Raw genomic sequence first — 17,973 nt, 5'->3', positions numbered from 1 at the left:
TCTGGTTTGACTTACAGAGAAGAGCCTTCACACTATTTCTCTTTTCTTTCTGTGTGATAATACTTTGAAGACACAATTATTTCTGTTTATCAAAATGCCACGTGAAACAAAGGCTAAAAATCCCATTTCTGCACTGTAACATTCCAGGAGAAGTTTGTGCAAGAAGCCAGAGCCGTTCACACACCTACAGCAGCTCTACCTGCTCCACACACTCATCACCTGCTGCTCTTCTCATCTTATTCTGGTTTGCCCTCCTTCTCTCAACCCCACCTTCCCTGCCAGTCACCTCAAAGGCACATCACTGTGAATGACTTGTGAAAACTAAGTAATTATAAGCAATTCCTTACATATCTGAATTATTCTCCCAAGACCAGTCATCTGGAATATGAATTTCTACACAAGGGATGTTCCTCTTCACAAGCAGCATTTTCTCAAAACCTGGAAGTCTGAAACAAGGGTTTTAGAGTGCTCTCGTGTAGAGATTCACTACAAGTAGGATAAGCAGCACACTGTGACAATTTTATTCCAGTCAGAGCTCCCTATCAGCTGTTTCCTTTATGCAAAGTTAACATCTGAATTGTATGAGCTTGCTCAAGTTTCCAGGCTCTGCATATATCAACCTCACCGAACTAGAAACAGAAATGGGCCACCACACTTACTACAACTTTCACAAGGCAGCTTCAAAGCCTCTTCTGACCCAAACGCCTCTTTATTGACAAACACATAATTGTTGTGTTTCATATAAAATTTTGCGTACTCGGGAGTGCAGAGTCGTAAAAAACTCTTCAAAATAGGCTCACAACTGTGCTGGAACTGCAGGGATCAGTGTTTTAGTGCATTCTGCATGCAAACACCTGGAAAGCATTCCCAGACACATCCCACGTGGATCTCACTTTACTACTACTCCTTTTCTCATCCTAGAGGTCAGAGGTGAGCCGAGTACCTGCTGTGGTCCCACCACCACCAGATCATCCACCCCTGCTCCAGGCATCTCCCACCCAAATTCCTGCTCACATCCCTCACTGCTACACCCCAGGCTCTCATGTGCTCCCACTGCAGACCTGCAGCACAGGCACCTCCATCACCACGTGAAAAACAACTTTCTTAACCTTTGCACGAGAGGGCTGAGCCACCAGCCCAGCTGTTCTCCTGCTCCAGAACCACTGCAACGTGTGGGTTCTGAGCTTTGGCACCTCTGGGAATGCCCAGACATGAGACCCCACCGAGGAACCTCCCCAGGGAGATACAGGTGAAGCTGCAGCAAGTAACTCAGAGCTTTGGAACCTCTGAGAACCCCCAGCTGGGAAAACCTCCCTAGGTGAAGCTGAAGCGTGTGGCTTGGAGTTTTGGCACCTCTGGGAAGCCCCAGACATGAGACCCCCCCCCTGCAAAACTTCCCAGGGGAGATAAAGGTGAAGCTGCAGTGAGTGGTACCTCTGGGAACACTCAGCTGTGAGACCCTGCTGGGAAAACCTCGCCAGGTGAAGCTGCGGGAGCTTTGGCACCTCTAGGAAGCCTCAGACGTGAGACCCCGCCGGGGAAACCTCCTGGGGGAGATACAGGTGAAGCCACAGCGAGTGGCTCTGAGTTGTGGCACCTCTAGAAATGCCCAGCTGTGAGATCCTGCTGAGAAAACCTCCCCAGGTGAAGCTGCAGCGTGTGACCCTGAGCTTTGGCTCCTCTGGGAACCTCCAGCTGTGAGATCCTGCTGGGAGAACCTCCCCAGGGGAAGCCACAGCCAGCGGCTCGGAGCTTTGGCACCTCTGGGAACCCCCAAACACGAGACACCCCCCTCCCGCCCGGGGGAGATACAGGTGAAGCCGCAGCGAGTGGCTCTGAGCTTTGGCACCTCTAGAAACGCCCAGCTGTGAGATCCTGCTGGAAAAACCTCCCCAGGTGAAGCCGCAGCGAGCGGCTCGCAGCTTTGGCACCTCCAGGAACCCCCGGACAGTGGAGCCTCCCCGGGCCGCGCAGGTGAAGCCGCAGTGAGCGGCACCTCCGGGACCCTCCAGCTGCGAGACCCCGCCGAGAAACCACCCCCGGGGAAGGGCGAGGGGACACACGGCGAAGGCCCCCGGGCCGTGCGCGAACCCCCCAAGGGCGGCTCCCTCCCCCCCGGCAGCACCTTGGCCAGCAGCTCCCCCGCCCTGAGAGCGCGCGGGGGGCCCGTGGCGGCGGCGGGGCCGCTGTGAGGGGTGTGTGGGGGGGTGACAGGGCCGCTGTCCCCGCGCCGCTCGGTACCTGCCGTAGATGCCCTCGGTGATGCGGTTCCGCTTGAGCGGCCGCCGCAGTTTGCTGCAGTCCGCGCTCCGCCGCTTCATCCCGCCGGCCCGGCGCGGCCCGGCCCGCCCCGCTCACGGCAGCACCATCCGCCCCCGCCGGGGGTTCGCGACGCGGCTTCTCGTTGTTTTTTTTTTTTTTTAATTTTACGTTTTTTCCTTTTTTCCCGGGTCTATATTTTTTTTATTTTATTTTACCTTCCTCACCCCCCCTTTTTTTTTTTTTTTTCTCCCCGGGAAACAAAGAAATAAAAATAATTCCTGGTCCGTCCCCTCCCCGCCGCGTCCCCCCCCTCCCTTGCGCAGCCGCCGCGCAGCGCCCCGCCTCCGCTAGCACTGGCCAATCAAAGAGCTGAGCCTGCCTGAGTGACAGCGTTTGTAACCAATGATCAGCGTAAAAACGCAGACAGACGGCCCAGTAAACCAATCGCGACGCCGGAAAGTTAGTTCCGCCTCGTGCTGTCGCGCGACGTGCCCACCCCCTTGATTGACGGTCGCAGAAGCCAGTCAAAGAGAAGGGTTTGTGATTGACGGCTTTGCCAGCCAATCGCTGCACGGGTTTTGATCTCCGCCCACCCACTGTCCTACCGGGCTGGTTCCCGCCCCGCGTGGTGACCGACAAGGAAGCCGCCCAATGGAAGAGGAGCACAAAAATAAAAGGACAGCTCAGCCATCCACTCGGAAACGGAAGAAGGTGGGCCCAATTTCCTCTGTCACCCTAGCCCCGAGGTACCGCCCCTCACGCTTGATTGACAACCTCCCTGGCAAATCGGCTGCTGGGGAAGGGAACGCTAAGTCCCAGGTGCAAAGGCAAGCGGCGGCAGTTTGTGCCGCCCGCACAGAGCGACCTCTGCTAACGGCCCGCCGGGGGGCAATATAACCCCGCGGGATGACTGATGGGCCGCTCCGGCCAATAAGCAACGCACACAGCTGAGTGACAGGCGAGGGCTCCAATCGCAGCGCAGGACGCGAGACCCGAAGATGGGGATAGGCCAATCAGAGGCCGGGAGGAGCCGGCGCTCGGCCAATGGGAGGGCAGTTCCTAAGGGCGGCCTGTGGGGAGGGGGCGGGCGCTCGATGAGGGGCGGTGCCGGGCGGGTCCCGCCGCTGCCGAGTCACGGCCGGGCATCGGCGCCGCCCCCGCGGCTGCGGGTTCGAAACCCGGCAGGGGCTTCTCCGCGCCCGGGAGCGCTCACGCCTTACGGCCCCTGCAGAGCCCCCTCGCCGCGGCCCCTTCGGTCTGTGGGAGCCGTGAGGGGAACAATGGCGGCGCCGCGCCTGAGGGAGGCCGGATCGTGGGCTGGGCCCCGCCCGGCCCGGCTGGTGGCGGTGCCCCGGGACTGGGCTGGGCCGTGGGCCTGCCGGGCCTCCCTGGGGATAATGGGCCTCCCTGGGGATAATGGGCCTCCCTGGGGATAATGGGCCGCCCTGGGGATAATGGGCCGCCCTGCACAAGGGTGGGCGGTGCTGGGCTGAGTCTGAGCAGTGCGGGACTCGGTACAGCGTTAAAACTGGCCCAGGAGGCTGCCCGGCCCTTGGCTGAGTCATGGGGGTGTTGTCGTGGTCGTGAAGCTCTAATTTAGAAACGCAGAGTCACGGGATGGTTTGGATTGGAAGGGACCTTAAAGCCCATCCAGTCCCACCCCCTGCCATGGGCAGGGACACCTCCCACTATCCCAAGTTGCTCCAAGCCCTGTCAAACCTGGCCTTGGGCACTTCCAGGGATCCAGGGGCAGCCACAGCTTCTCTGGGCAAACCTGTGCCAGGGCCCCCCCACCCTCACAGGGAAGGATTTCTTCCTAATATAGGAGTTATTTTGTGCATCACCCTGTCTGAGATCACCGAGCTTTGGTCTCTCTGTTTGGGAGGGAGTTTAAGTTGTGAATCTGAGTGTCAGCTTCACAGGGTGGCATGTCATCCTGAGGGAAAACGTGGGTAAATTCCTCGCCTTTGGTGTGTTTTCCCCGAGTGTTAACACTGATGGGATTTAGAAACAGGTGCCAAAAGAGCTCACTGTGTTCATTTCACCCTGGTGAAATTGTGGATGGAGTTCTGGGTCATTCTGGGTATGAGTCACAGAATGGTTTGGGATGGAAAGCACCTTAAAGCTCATCTCATTCCAACCCCCTGCCATGGGCAGGGAACCTTGGAGTCCAAGGATTTGGATTATTGTACCCTATATCCTGGTTTGGCAGGAGGAATGTCCTAAAATTAAGGTATACTGGGATTTTCCTGCATATTTTTTTTTCTGGTAGTTGTTTCTGTCACCAGCAGGTGGCTTTATACCCATTTCTGGGCACATTTATACCCATTTCTGGGTACTGTTGGTGTCTCAACTCAGCACTTGGTTTGTAGTGGCCTCAGAGCAGAATGTCTGAGATGTGGTTAAAATCCTTTAGTCTGAACAGCCTGAATAAAGAGGGTTCAGTTTACCAGAAGCACCGTGGATACTGAGGGGACACAAATGTTCCTTCCAGTGCTTAAAGTGAGCTTATAAAAATGAGATAGAGGGACTTTTTATACAGGTAAATAGTGACAGGACAAGGGGGAATGGCTTTGAACAGCCAGAGGGCAGAGTTGGATGGGATATTGGGAAGGAATTCTTCCCTGTGAGGGTGGGGAGGCCCTGGCACAGGTTGCCCAGAGAAGCTGTGGCTGCCCCATCCCTGGAAGTGTCCAAGGCCGGGTTGGACGGGGCTTGGAGCAACCTGGGCTAGTGGAAGGTGTCCCTGCCCATGGCAGGGGGGTGGAATGAGATGGGCTTTGAGGTCCCTTTAGTGGCTCCTGGTTTAAAGCAACAACAAGGACAAACACAAAATCCCTGTGTTTACCAAAAGGCTCAGAACCCCCAAGGCAGCAGGTACCTTGTAGCCACACTGCAGCAACAGGGGTTGGTACAGCTCTGGGTGAAGGCAAGGGGGGAATTAAAGGCTCGGGGTGCTGTGGGTCTGTGGTTTGGTTCCCAAATAAAAAGTGCTGTCTGTCTGTGCCTTCCCAGCCTGGGAATGCCAAGGATTTCCAGAGGATACACTGCAGCTGTTTCAATGGCCATACTATGAACAACAGACTGATCCCACAAGTAGCAGAGGAAGTGCTGCATTTTCTTGACATGTCCAGAGATTCCTGATTCTCTGGCGTGGAGTTGGATTCATCACATACGAGAAGCTGTGCCTTGGGATGTGGCTGCAGAGCTGTAGAATCACACTGAGCCTCTCAACAGGACCTTCCCCACCTTTCTATGAAGGGAATTGGGTCCAGGGTGGACACCAGCAACATAAATAAATAATGGTTTTGCATAAACTACAGCATCCTGCTCTTGGGAGTCCGTGTTCTCCTTTCTTGCCTTTTAGCTGAGCTGCAAGGCTCACCAGCAGCTGGAGGTGTCCTGGAGCATGGAAGGTGTCCTGGAGCATGACAGCACTGGCAGTTGGATGTGTCTCCATTCACAAGCACTTCTTGAGTTCAGTCCATGTCGGCTGTGGTAAACTGGGGCTCCTGACGTGCCCCAGATAAGGAACTGTCCCTTGCCAACGCCTCCTGGGCTTTTTATCTCCCTTTGAGTTTTTATTCCTGCCACCCCCCAAAACCTCCTTTGCTATTGGTTTGAGGTTACTGGAACATTTTTATAGGAAAAAGAACACATCAATGTGTTTGTGCCTGATGTAGTCGAGTGCACAATGTCTTCCAATTACCTCAACTTCCGAAACAGCGTTCCCTGGGTGATCCTTCTGCTGGAAGTTCTTTTCCTCACCCGCTCTTACTTTGTCAACTTAGAACATGATGGTCTGGACTGGCTACACAGCTCCTACCCAGGTAAGACTGGCAGACTTGCTGGGAAAGGAAGGATAATCCCTGCTCCTGTTGTGCCGTGCAGCAGAGATGGGATTCAGTGAGGAGTAGAGTGTTCTTACTGCCCTTTAAACACCCCACCTTGCCTGGTGTGGTGGGAATTTATTTATATCAAAGCAGTGGCAGTGAACCAAGACACAGGTGATACTAAATTGCATTTTTGGTCTGTTTTCTGCTGCCTGTTTGGGGCAGTCTTGACTCCATGGAGGCGACTTTGCTCCATGTTGAGTCCCTGCCACGTTGTTGTGTTACAGAGCAGGGAATTCAGGATGGCACCGCTTTCCATTTGAATGCTTGGGGTAAATAAATGAAGTTAATACAGTGGAATGAAGGCTTTAAACATAGTCTGGAGGTGTGTTCTGTGCCTTGGAAGTGCTGTTGGATTGTGGTGTGTGACAGGTTTATGGTGTTGTGCAAATACGAGCTGATTCCTCGGGACATTCCTGTGTGACCCTCCCTGTTTTGCAGCTGGAAAAATGGGATCTACTTCCCCAGCAGTTTGGTGTTTTCCTGTAGGAACCAGCCAGCACAACCATATGAGAATATGACTGTTAGCAGGTCCCAGGGACAATTCCAGGCTTACAGATCCAAGAGCTTCCACCTTGGACAGCCTTTCCCTTTTATGCAATAGTGCTGGTTTCCATGTTAAACTGTTCCTGCAATTTCTGTTCCTTCTATGAGGGCATCATACAGGGGGTTTTTTGTAACTCTTTTCCTCCCTAATGCCCTCAAGGAATGGATCAGCACTCATTCACAGTAACTCTCCCTGAAAATTTCAACTTAAGCTCTTTAAATTCACCTCAGGAAAACTGAATGTCCAAATTTCCTCACTAAATGTCCTTCATTTCTCTTGTGCTTTTTGACTCCTCAACCCCCATCCTGTGGCATCCATTCAGAGCAGTTTGTAAAAATAAATTCAGGGTCAAAGGTATTGGTTTTTTGATTACTTATGGATTGGGAAGAAAGCTCTGGAATTCTCTGCAAGTACTAAATGGCACTTGAATATTTATCTGGAAGCTTCTTAGTTAATTGTGATTTTTAATGTTTTTTTTTAAAGCAGAAATCCAGTCTGCATTAATAATTTCACTGCTGTCTTGGTCTTTTCTGTCATGCAGACTTTCAAGATGTCAACCACATGGTGATTTTTGGATTTGGCTTTTTCCTGATGGTTCTGAGAAGATATGGGTTTAGCAGCACTGGATTCAACCTCCTGATCATTGTACTTGGTGTCCAATTCTCTGTGTTGGTAGAAGATTCATTAGTTTTCTTTTCTCTAGAGGCAAATGAAGGTATTCTGAAAAGGTAATTAGTTCATGTTAAGAATTGGAATCATCCAGAACTGCTGATTGCTCTTTATGGAGGTTAATGCCTTGTTGTATGGACCTTTTTGGGAATTAGCATAGTCATATTTGCAGACATTTTAGAAGGCTTTGGGTTTTTAATGCATTTTACTGCGTGTCATTCTTTATTGGCCCCGCTGTCATCCTGATACAGAATAATTTTTTCCTTTTCTTTCTTTTCTTGCAGTATAGCAAAGGCTTTTATAAGTATGACAGCTGTGGTCATCTCCACTGGAGCTGTTCTTGGGAAGACTAATCTCATGCAGTTAATTGTGATGACACTGGTGGAATTAATAGTTTTCTATGTGAGCAGATGGATCAACAGGAGATACCTGGAGGTACTGTGGCATGATTTCCAAATACATGGGAGAAAATTTCATTGGGACTTCAGAACGTTGCCTTTTTTGCTGGTTTCTTGGTGCTCTGCTGGCAGGAACATGGGGGTGTTTTATCTCAGATTGTGGCTGTGTTCTCATTAAAAGATGAAGTCTGACTTTGGGATTATGCTTAAGGATATCAAACTCCAAACCCTGCACACTCTATATCTCTATATCTGTATTTTTAGCCTGGAAGGGTGAGCTCATCTGATGGATTGGGGTGCAGTGCATTTGGCCTTGCCCATGCCCAGACCATCCCCAACAGATGAATGAAAGCCCTGACCTCTGCTAAGGCACTAATTGCCCTTAAACTTTACCCTGTGCCAGTTCAACCTGGCAGATTTCCAGTGGGAATGGTGTCCAGCAGCATCAGGCCTGCAAACATACCCCAAACTCTCTATGTATGGATCATGTGTTTATGAGCTGCACTGAGTTCAGCTAACTCAGTCTCATGTAAATAACTCAAGCATAAGCTGAGGGACTGTGAAAATAAGTTGCTTATAGGGAGGTAACATGAACAACTGTATCAGGAACTGCATCAAAGGCTTCGTGTGGCCTTAAATAGACCACAAATTTGAATGTTCTGTTGATACAGATTGGAGATCATCTCAGCCTGATGCATGTGCACCTGTTTGGAGCCTACTTTGGGCTGGCAGTCACCTCCTGCTTCCCTGAGCCCTCCCCAAGGCTGGACAAGAACAGGAGCACCCCAAAGTCAGACTTGTTCTCCATGTTGGGTAAGTCTTTGGCTTCAGCACCTCAATTGGAAGAAGAGGTTGCAGTGAGAACATAAGGGAGGTTTTTGGGGGGGCTGGGCACAGCAGGCTGAAGGTTTTGAATCCAAAATGCAGGTGTGAGTCAGCCAGGCATAGAAAACTGCTGCTGTGGCTGGTGGTTTCTGACAATGGGCTGGTGACTCTCAGCACGTTCCCTGCCAGGCCACTCCTGCAACGGCTGTGGCTCAGTTTGCTTCTGTCACCCTCAGCATAAAGGCTGTACCAGGGTAACTGTTCCTTCTCCAGGTGAACTGGACAACTGTCACAGTCCAGTTGTCCCCTTTGGGCTTGTCTAGGCACGTTGGTGAGGAGCCTGTGTGCCAAAGCTGATGTTATAACATGTATTTTGGTAGAGCTCCCAGTCCCAGCTGGGGCCGAGGCTCGGTTGTGTTTGCAAGGTGCTGTGCAGAGATATAAATAGGCAGTCCCTGCCTAGTAATGTAAATGAAAAGATAAAAGCCTCCTGAAGGGTGGGGAGTGTGATACAGGCAGGCCCACGAGAAAGGATCTGAGTGAGGACAGGCTGAAGGTGTGGGAGTCCCAGCTTTGTCCTTACAGAAGCAATTTGGTTTCTTCATTACCTTGACTTCTGTTGTGTAACTGCCACCTGCTGAACTAAGATCTTCCTGCAGGGGTCCACAGAGTCTAATTCTTAGTCAGTCTTTGCCCAGTTGAGGCAAAAGAAGTTTAAATGCTGCTCTTTTGTGTTCCTGGAGTTCTTGTTTGCTGGAGAATTCAAGATAAGTATTTTCATCTAACTCATCAAGACATTGTTAAACCTTCATTATAATTTTAGTGCAGCTTGCTACAACCAAGTGTTTGCTATTTGGAGTAATTATATTGTTATTTCTTGGATAATTCCTGAGGTAACTTGGGCAGAAAGGAGCAACTGAGCAGGCAGATTCCTTGGGAAGAATCATCAAAGAGGTGGAGAGGATTCTGTTCTTATTATTCAGTTCATCCTCATTGCTCTTCAAACCCTGCCAGGAGACAAGACAACCAGCACCAGTCATACTGGCAGCCAAGGCAAAAGACACACCAAAGTGCACTTGGGGTTTTTCTTACAGTGGTTTGTACCATGGGAGCTGTTTTCCTTCCTCCCTGGCTTTCATTCTCTCACAGCTGGTTTTGAACAGTAATTCCACAGTTCCATGAAAAGGAGCAGAACTTTTGGCTGAGGAGCAGCTGCTGTCTGCTTTCCTTTCTTTACAGTTTGGGAATTACAGTGAGTGCAAACTGTGGGCACTCCAGATGTGATGGATTCACTGTGGTTTAGAGCAGGTAATGAGAGTTTCTTGTGTTTGTCTCCAAGGCTGTGTCTTTCTCTGGGTGTTCTGGCCAAGCTTCAATTCTCTGCTCACTCAGTCTGGGAGGAAAGCAGCCCTCAACACCTACTTTGCCCTTGCAGTGAGTGCTGTAACTGCCTTCATGTTGTCTGCTCTGACCTCAAAGGATGGGAAATTCAGAATGGTAAGGCATGAGAGAAAATCCCTTCATGGACAAGATTTTTCTGTTAATCTCAGTAATGGACTGATAATATAATAGCTGCTAACTAAAAACAAGTCCAGACTTTCAGCCTGACAGTTATCAGAGTAACAGAGTGGTTTGGGTTGGAAGAGACTTTAAAGTCCATCTTGTTCCACCCCTGCCATGGGCAGGGACACCTTCCACTAGCCCGGGTTGCTCCAAGCCCTGTCCAGCCTGGCCTTGGACACTTCCAGGGATCCAGGGGCAGCCACAGCTTCTCTGGGCAACCTGTGCCAGGGCCTCCCCACCCTCACAGGGAAGGATTTCTTCCTAATATTTAATCTAAACCTTCCCTCTTTCCATTCAAAGCCATTCCCCTTTGTTTTATCACTAAATAAAAAGTCCCTTAACTTCCTGTTCTTATTTTATTTTACAGACTCACATCCACAGTGCAGCACTGGCTGGTGGGGTCATCGTTAGTTTTACAGCAGAGGTGATCAGTCATCCTTGGATTGCCATGATTTTGGGTCTGCTTGGCAGTGCCATCACCATATTAGGATCTCACTGTTTACAGGTAGTATTCAAAACCTGAAGTTGTTTTCATATAAGCTGTATAAACTTCTTTTCCAATGTAGGATACCTCAAGGGGAAACCTCTTTTTCAAAAAGATTAAAACTAAGAAACCCGAGGTGCTTTGAGCAGAGTGCAGGATTGGAACTTGCAAATCTCCAGGTCTGCAACAGGCAATATGCAACTATCAACTTGTGTTCCTGTGTATCAATTAAATCTTTCCTTCTTCCCAGAGATGCTTGAATCCTCCTCTCAAAATTCATGATACTTCTGGAGTTCATTTCACCTTTGGTTTGCCTGCTGTGCTTGGAGCTCTTGCCCAAGTTGTTCTCTTAGTCATAAGAGAATGGGCTAATTCATCAAGGTACTTAAATTTTTGTTATTAAATAATAAGCTTAAATGATCATTATTGCAGCGTGCCCTGAGAAGAGTTCTCATACCTACAGAAAGCCTGAGTGTCATCACAGATAAATTGTTTTATACCAGATAACCCAAGATAATCCCTGAAGTCCAAAAGGTCAGTAAAAAAGGGCTTTGAGAGTTGAGCAGACTTTGGATCAAAACTTTTGTGTCAGTTTTGGGTCCTCTTTTCTGTTTCCCTTTATATTTGACATTAAATACAGCAGAAATGGGAGATGAAAGCCTCCTTCCAAGACTCTTTTTAGCTTTTGAGGTGTTCTGAGGAGCTTTGTGTGCAAAGAGAGGGGAGGCAGAAATCAGAGTGCAGCATGAGGGCCTTATACTTCTAGTCATGTTCTTACTGAAACAAATTTAATGAAATTTTAGTACCACAGTGATGGTTTCTAAGAACAAAATATGTCCCCTGAAGTCTGTATTAGTTTTCTAGTAGGATCTCCTAAAACATCCAACTGCAGCTGCAGAGAGATTTGAGAATAACAGTTTTGATGAGAGGTTTTGATGTAAAATACTGTTTAGATATGAATTCATTCACAGTCCTGATGCTAAATTCAGCAACTGTAAAAGGTGAAACACTTGTTTTCCTTTTCAGTCTGGGTTATTTGGTCCTTCTTCACATTGGTGCCTTCTGCCAGACCATCAGCCTTGCCTTGATAACAGGTTTTATCACAGGTCAGTATTGAAACACAAGTTCCAGTGATTTCTTCCGTGTTTCCTCAGGGCAAGTTTCTCTGGGTAAATTATTTGTAAAGCAGCCACAGAAACATGAATGCCAGGGGGTCTTCACAGCCAGCCTTTTGAAGAAGAGATGTTATTGCACATCAATAACCCAGCAGCACCATTCTTTCAGTGCTCAAGTTTATTTTAACCCAGGCTTAACAGCTGCCTTCACGTTTCACACAGGAGACGTGTGAAGATGAAAATATTTTTACATTTGGGCATTGTCTTGGTGACAGAAAATGCTATTTTAGGGCTTGTCACTTCTTATGCCAGTTGGTGTAAATGTACAGAGATTCACTAACGTCAGGAGCTGCATCATTCCAGCACCAGGCCTTTGATCAGGAGTGGTTTGGGATCAGCAGGGCTCACGTGGCTCTCACGTGATGTTCTGTTTTGTGACAGCTGCTGCTTTTCTAGAGCTGTTAATTCTGTCTTGAGTAAAACAGAAATGGCTGATGAAAATTGCTGTGAAAAACACTCTTAAAATGATTGTTTTGTGATCTAAAACCTTTGCATTACCTTGAGTGTAATTAAAAAGTTGAGCAGATCCTTATTCAGCTAAAAGAACCAAACATTCAGTGCTTAACCAACTGTTTAAAAATCGAGATATATCCATCTGAGACCCCAATCTAACAATGCTGATAAGCCAGATTGTTTTAAATACACAGGCATTTTTCATGCAAGAAGTTAATGTTTTTGATGTAGTTTTAGAGTCTAGCAGGCTGTTTAATTGGGTTTTACCTAAAGCAATTACTTTTTAATATCAATAAGCCTTGATCCTGGCAAGCTTCTCTCTGTATTAAAGGTCAGCTTCAGTCAAGGGGCTCTGCTGAAGCATTCAGTTCTGACTTTGTATTTTGATCTGTGTTACATTTGGATACATGTTACTAAGAAACTTCCAGTTACACAAAATCTTCCCCTTTTCCTGATGTTTATATTTATATTGGATATATCTGCTTTTACAAATAGGTTTTATCTTGAACACCAGACTGCTTAAGATCATCCCTGTATCAAAGTACTTCGAAGACCAGTTTTACTGGGAGGTAAGTTTAAATGTAAAATTAACTGTGTGAGAGTATATTTAGCACCTTGATGAAGAACTTCGGGTATTGAATTAAACATATAAAAAAAGGGGATATTCCATTTCACAGCACATTTTGTTTGATGCACAAACACAGGCCTTGGGCACCTGTAGGTGCTTGTTGAGATGCTGTATCTGAATTACAGAAAAAAGAAATGGATGAAAATAAGCTTCTAATCAGGTTTTCCCATTGGGGTTTTTTGTACAATGGTTTCGTGCATAAAATGTTCTGACACAAGAATGTTTGTCTTCACAGTTTCCCCATTTGGCTGTTGGATTTTGAGTGGAAGATCCCAGCTGACCAAGAGAAGATTTTCCTCTTTGTCACTAGAGAAAATGAGTAGCTATGATGGGTTGAAAGAGCACTGAAATACCAGTTCCCAGGCCCTCAAAAGCCATCCCAATGGAGGCACGAAAAATTAGTATTAAACTAGTTATTCTCTAAAGATACTAAGTGTAAATTCACAGATGCAAACTTGCATTTAGCTTTTCTGCTTTGTTGGTCTTACCTTAAATAAGATATGTACAAAAAGGTTGACTGCATTCATGGCTGTAATGGCTTATCAATCCAAATGCTTGGAAACTTTAAACTATTTTTAGCTCCCAAGTTTAAAAGCCAAAATTATGTATTTCAAAGTGTAATTTTTCAAGGAGCACTTCTTATCTGGAAAAGTACTCAACTACGTGTTTTTAAGCTAAATTGATTCTGTTGAAGGCCTTGTTTAGGAAGGATTTGATGGGTGAGCTGGATCTGGGCCAAACTCTGCATCCTGCCAGACTGAACTCCTTGAGTTCTCTGACTGCTTAAAGACAAATCTGTCATTACTTGGCTCGGGCTATTTGGAAGTTCAGATGGCAAGAAGTTCAATTGTTCTTCCTGTGCATGGTGCCTCTGAAATCAATTTGGTATTTGCTGCCAAATCTAAAATAAGAGCAGAGCTCAGGTCAGTGTCTGGGTAGGGACAGCCTGTACCTCCACAGGGTCAGCTGCCACCTGAGGGGACTGAGGGAATAATCCTCAGAGCCGCCTGAAACCAATGCCAAGACCCAATTTTGGAAGTGGCTTATTCCAAGACAAGCAGGGGACTCTGGGGCCTAATCACACAGAGGATTCTCTGCAAGTGTACCCTTGTTTATAAGTGGATTGTGATCCTCGGCGTTTGTTCTTCGTCTCAAAAATAGCTGACACAGAAAAACTCTTTCCAAAATGCTTACCTAATAAAGAAGTGAAAATGGGATTGTTTTTGTTTATTCAGCACACTTGTTAAAAATGAATGAGGAAACACATGACATTGAGGACATTGAGGCTGTTCTTTGATGCTCACTGACCTCATTCATTCTTTAGGTGCTGAGCAAAGCAGGTCCCTACAGTTACAGAAATGAAACAGGTTCCAAGTAATGAAAAATTCCTTGCAGAGGAAGGGCCAGTTTTCTTTATTTCTAGGTCACAAAGGAGCCAGTGATCTGCTGAGTTAATGAGCTGCCCACAGCTTCCACCAGCCTGGACACACAGAGTGTTACCTCACAGTTAACTCACCACTTACTACGTGAGTAACAGTGTGATCCGGGCTCAGCTTGTGTTCTTCACTTTCTTAACTTCCCAGGAACCAACCAAACCCAACTTGTGCAACACAAACTGCTGTTTGCTGTCTTTAAGTGACTAATATTTTATTCCATCTCCCTTACCATTGATTTCCTGAGCAACTAACCTGGGTGAATGCAAGAAAGGGGCAGACACAGGAGCAGAACTCTCCCTGTCTGAGCAGTATTTTTTTCCAGAGAGAGAATTCCATCTGAAGAGTGCTCTTCCTTTTCTCTCACAGTGGTTAGAAAATAGCTGAGCACAAGCATTGTGGATAAACTACTTCCATCTAGAGCCACTATTTAATTTGTGCCTCTCCAGTGTCACCCCCAGCAACAGTAAGTTGTTACTTGCCAGAGACTTCCTCATTATCACCATAGGATAAATTAAATATTCAGAGAGGGGTAAAAAAAAAAATCCCAAAGCAGCCTAGTTCTATATTATGCAAGAAAAGCCACACACCAATAACCTTTGAAATTGAAGAAATGGTTATATTGTCTGAATATAGGAAATATGTAATAAATATACGTTAAAAAGTTGGTTTAAAGCATTTTAGTAAGTTTTTCTTCGTAAATAACGTCATAGAAACAGCTGGTTCAATACATCCATATACCATTATCCTGTTTATTTGTAGCAAATGTATCAGAAAAGTGACTCCACTGTTACTTGTGGCAATTTTACATTTGTCAAAAAACATCACAACATTTAAGTGGATGTACAAGAGTAAAAAAAAAATCAAACAGAATAGAGCTGGAATTTTTAGTGCTTTCAGCTTTCCTTGATTTATCTTTTGACATAATGGAAGGTCACGGTTTACAAAATGGTTTTTACAAAATTTGGGGAGTGTGCAGTTAAAACCCAGCCTGGCCAGGGCACTTCCAGAGGGGAGTTCACTGCCACAAATCTTCCGTGCGACCGAACTTGAAGACCAGTCCTCTGTTTGAAACAGAATAAAAGGACATAATGAGCACATAAAGGAGCAAATCAAGCCCCTCTTATTTTAAAAACATGATTTCAGGGAGCAAATTGTGGTATTTGCAAATCTACTTCTTTGTCCTGCACGAAACCCTGTGCAGACAGATCCCAGAGATCTGCTGCCTTCACCAGTTTATTCACACAGGTCTGGTTACAAAACGGGGCTTAAGGAAAAACCAGATTACAGCAAGTTTCAGTTTTTGTCATTAAAAAGAAATTAGATAAGAAACAAACAAAGGAAGATAGGCTTACCCAAAAAAGATGAATGCATTCTGGAAAAACACAGCTATTCCTGGGTATACCACTGGTTTTTCTAACAAAAGAAAAAAAAATCTCTGTAAATTTTTTTGGAAGTGATTTTCAAGCATATCCCATTTCTGACACCTTTTGCTAATTTAGCATATAGGCTCTGGAAGCAATATTCACAAACTCAGTAATTTTTGTTCTGGGAATAAGTGCTCACCCAGGGAATTATTCCCATAAAACTGCAGCAGTTTAATTATATTTGTCCAGTTCCCAGTTGAGCAAGACCTGTGTTTCTAGAGGGTAGTCAGAAGTTTGTGACTTAGAAGTAGATAAAATCCCTCACAGTGTTAATACAATGGGATAGTGGTGTGGAGGGAACTAAAATATTCAAACAGGGACTGCCTAGAAACTATCTAAAAATAAGCTCTAAAATTCAACAGCCATTTCAAATATTTTAAACTTCCCAAAAACGGGTCAGGCCTTACCTTTAACAACGTAGCCTCCAAAAAGGATCCACATGGAAGCAATGAGAGATCCAAAAGCCATCATAAACCCAATGAACAGCCAGATCCGAGCCCCTGGAACGACACGAGAGGGATGTTTGGCGCCTGTGTCTGAGGATGGACGTCGTGGCTCTTGTCTCAGGCACACAAAGCACCCCCTGGCACAGCTCTCCCAGTTTTTCCAAGGCTCAGTGGATTCCCAGATCTGTACCTGTCTGCCCCAGGCAGCCCTCGCTGTAACTGTCCCCCCGCACTTGTCCGTTGGACACCGCGTTGATCCTGAGGGAGAAAAACGGGAGAAAATGGGATCAATCCCCTCCGTTTGAAGCCTTTTATTAATTGCACAAAGTAAGTTCTAGGAGTGTGTAGCTCTGATCAAGGAATGGCCCTTACATCAGGAATGCAATGGTGGCTATAACCCCACAGGCATGGTAGGAGTGGTTGAAGTCTTCCACTTTAGGGTATTTCACAGCTGCATCGATGATTATCCACCAGCCCGTAAAAAACTAGGGAAAAAAAGAAGGAATATGGCTTAAAGTACAGACACAAGCCCTTTTACAATATCTAAGATTGCTCTAGGAAAAAAATAACAATATATAAAATCATTCTTGTGATCTCCAACAGGGTAAAGTGATGGTATAACTGGTTTTGCTGTTGGCTTGGGAACAAGGTTGAATGCAAAGCCAGAGACTTCCCTACTCCAACAGTTACTCCGTGAAGCTTAAGAAACATGTGGATGCAAGAACCCAGAACAGATTTTGTTCTTAACTTTGCTGCTAGGTACAAGGACAATGTATCCCTGTTCTTCCTTTTCATAGAAGTGTTAAGGTTGGAAAAGCCCTCCACAATGGTGGAGTCCAACCACTAACACAGCCCCACGTTCACCACTAAACTGTGTCCCCAAGTGCCACATCCACACATTTTTTTGAACACTTCCAGGGATGGTGACTCCACCACAGCCCAGGGCAGCCTGTCCCAATGCTTCCAGCAAAGAGATTTTTGCAAAAATCCAACCTAAGCCTGCCCTGGCACAATCTGAGGCTGTTTTCCTCTCATCCTGCCACTTTGTTACCTGGAAGAGAGGAGCCTTCCAAGCTCTAATAATCTTTAGCTCCTGACAGCTGACTACACCTACAGGGCCTGACAGCAGGGCAAGCACAGCAGTACCAGCACTCCCGCGGCCACGGAGGCGATGGTGTTCCGCTTCTCCCCCCAGTCCACGCACTCCGAGCACCTCAAGCTCTCCAGAAAACCGGACATTTTTCAGCACTTGCAAGAACTGCAGGAAAAAGAAAAACAAACCAAAAAAAAAAAAAAAAAGGGGAGGTTTATTTCCGATAGGAAACCACCGAGGGCCAGCCGTGCAGGGGAGGTTCGAGCTGCCTGAAAACCGCACGGTTCGGGTGGAGCGGCCAAAGCCCCGCCGGTCACCGGCCCCCGCGCTCGGGAGGGGTGCGGGGGCCGCGGCTCTGCGGGCGGGGACGAAGCCCCGCGGTCCGTCCTGCTCAGGGCCCGCGGCCACCGGCACCTCCCGCATCCCCCACGCTGCGCACCCCGCAAAACCGGCGCACCTCGGAGCTGCGCATCCCCCACACTGCGCACCCCGCAAAACCAGCGCATCCCCCCCCCCCCCGCCCCCGATCCCGCCCCCCGCGCCCTGGGCCCCCTCCCCCCCCGCACCCCGGGTCCCGCACCCCTTCACCCCGCACACTGCGCACCCCGCGCAATCGGCGCACCCCCGACCCGCGCAACCCCCCAAACTGCGCATCCCACCAAACCGCGCATCCCCGA

General features: G+C 47.6%; 3 protein-coding genes across 7 annotated transcripts in view; 1 reads left to right on the top strand and 2 right to left on the bottom strand.

Moving 5' to 3' along the window:
- The window catches only part of MACO1 (macoilin 1), a 30,499-nt gene extending 28,018 nt beyond the window's left edge, over positions 1–2,481 (bottom strand). Inside the window, exon 1 of the mRNA XM_027705907.1 lies at positions 2,242–2,481. Within this exon, the coding sequence (XP_027561708.1) occupies positions 2,242–2,321 (80 nt within the window). The 5' untranslated portion in view covers positions 2,322–2,481. The remainder of the gene's footprint in view (positions 1–2,241) is intronic.
- A 306-nt stretch (positions 2,482–2,787) lies between these two features.
- Positions 2,788–14,111, top strand: RHCE (Rh blood group CcEe antigens). Of its 5 annotated transcripts, none has more exons than XM_027705912.1 (11): positions 2,789–3,008; positions 5,630–6,092; positions 7,244–7,430; positions 7,656–7,806; positions 8,441–8,582; positions 9,934–10,091; positions 10,525–10,662; positions 10,892–11,022; positions 11,668–11,747; positions 12,765–12,838; positions 13,133–14,111. In XM_027705912.1, the coding sequence occupies exons 2-11, from the start codon at positions 5,957–5,959 to the stop codon at positions 13,157–13,159; spliced, it is 1,224 nt and encodes a 407-aa protein (XP_027561713.1). In that variant the 5' UTR covers positions 2,789–3,008; positions 5,630–5,956; the 3' UTR covers positions 13,160–14,111. The 5 variants fall into 5 exon arrangements, with proteins under 5 accessions (XP_027561714.1, XP_027561713.1, XP_027561709.1 ...); XM_027705908.1 differs by having other exon boundaries at positions 5,278–6,092; XM_027705910.1 differs by lacking the exon at positions 2,789–3,008 and adding an exon at positions 3,386–3,517.
- Positions 14,112–15,056: 945 nt separating this feature from the next.
- On the bottom strand, positions 15,057–17,517 carry TMEM50A (transmembrane protein 50A). Its single transcript, XM_027705914.1, has 6 exons — positions 17,350–17,517; positions 16,576–16,688; positions 16,394–16,461; positions 16,165–16,257; positions 15,686–15,746; positions 15,057–15,394 (listed from the first exon to the last, which is right to left on the bottom strand). The coding sequence occupies exons 1-6, from the start codon at positions 17,440–17,442 to the stop codon at positions 15,349–15,351; spliced, it is 474 nt and encodes a 157-aa protein (XP_027561715.1). The 5' UTR covers positions 17,443–17,517; the 3' UTR covers positions 15,057–15,348.
- Between the last annotated feature and the right edge of the window lie 456 nt (positions 17,518–17,973).

The sequence above is a fragment of the Neopelma chrysocephalum genome, unplaced genomic scaffold, assembly GCF_003984885.1.
Source record: "Neopelma chrysocephalum unplaced genomic scaffold, ASM398488v2 Primary Assembly neopelma1_361, whole genome shotgun sequence".
Lineage (NCBI taxonomy): Eukaryota > Metazoa > Chordata > Aves > Passeriformes > Pipridae > Neopelma > Neopelma chrysocephalum.
Note: the sequence above shows the minus strand (reverse complement) of the source record. Positions and strands in the feature narration are given on the sequence as shown.

Coding starts and splice junctions, on each gene's coding strand:
- RHCE (XM_027705912.1), top strand. CDS start 5,957: ATGTCTTCCAATTACCTCAACTTCCGAAACAGCGTTCCCTGGGTGATC. Junction 10,663..10,891: donor TAGGATCTCACTGTTTACAG/GTAGTATTCAAA, acceptor CCTTCTTCCCAG/AGATGCTTGAATCCTCCTCT. Junction 11,748..12,764: donor GATAACAGGTTTTATCACAG/GTCAGTATTGAA, acceptor TTTTACAAATAG/GTTTTATCTTGAACACCAGA.
- TMEM50A (XM_027705914.1), bottom strand. CDS start 17,442: ATGTCCGGTTTTCTGGAGAGCTTGAGGTGCTCGGAGTGCGTGGACTGG. Junction 16,689..17,349: donor CCGTGGCCGCGGGAGTGCTG/GTACTGCTGTGC, acceptor TTTTTTCCCTAG/TTTTTTACGGGCTGGTGGAT. Junction 16,258..16,393: donor GGGCTGCCTGGGGCAGACAG/GTACAGATCTGG, acceptor GTGTCGTTCCAG/GGGCTCGGATCTGGCTGTTC.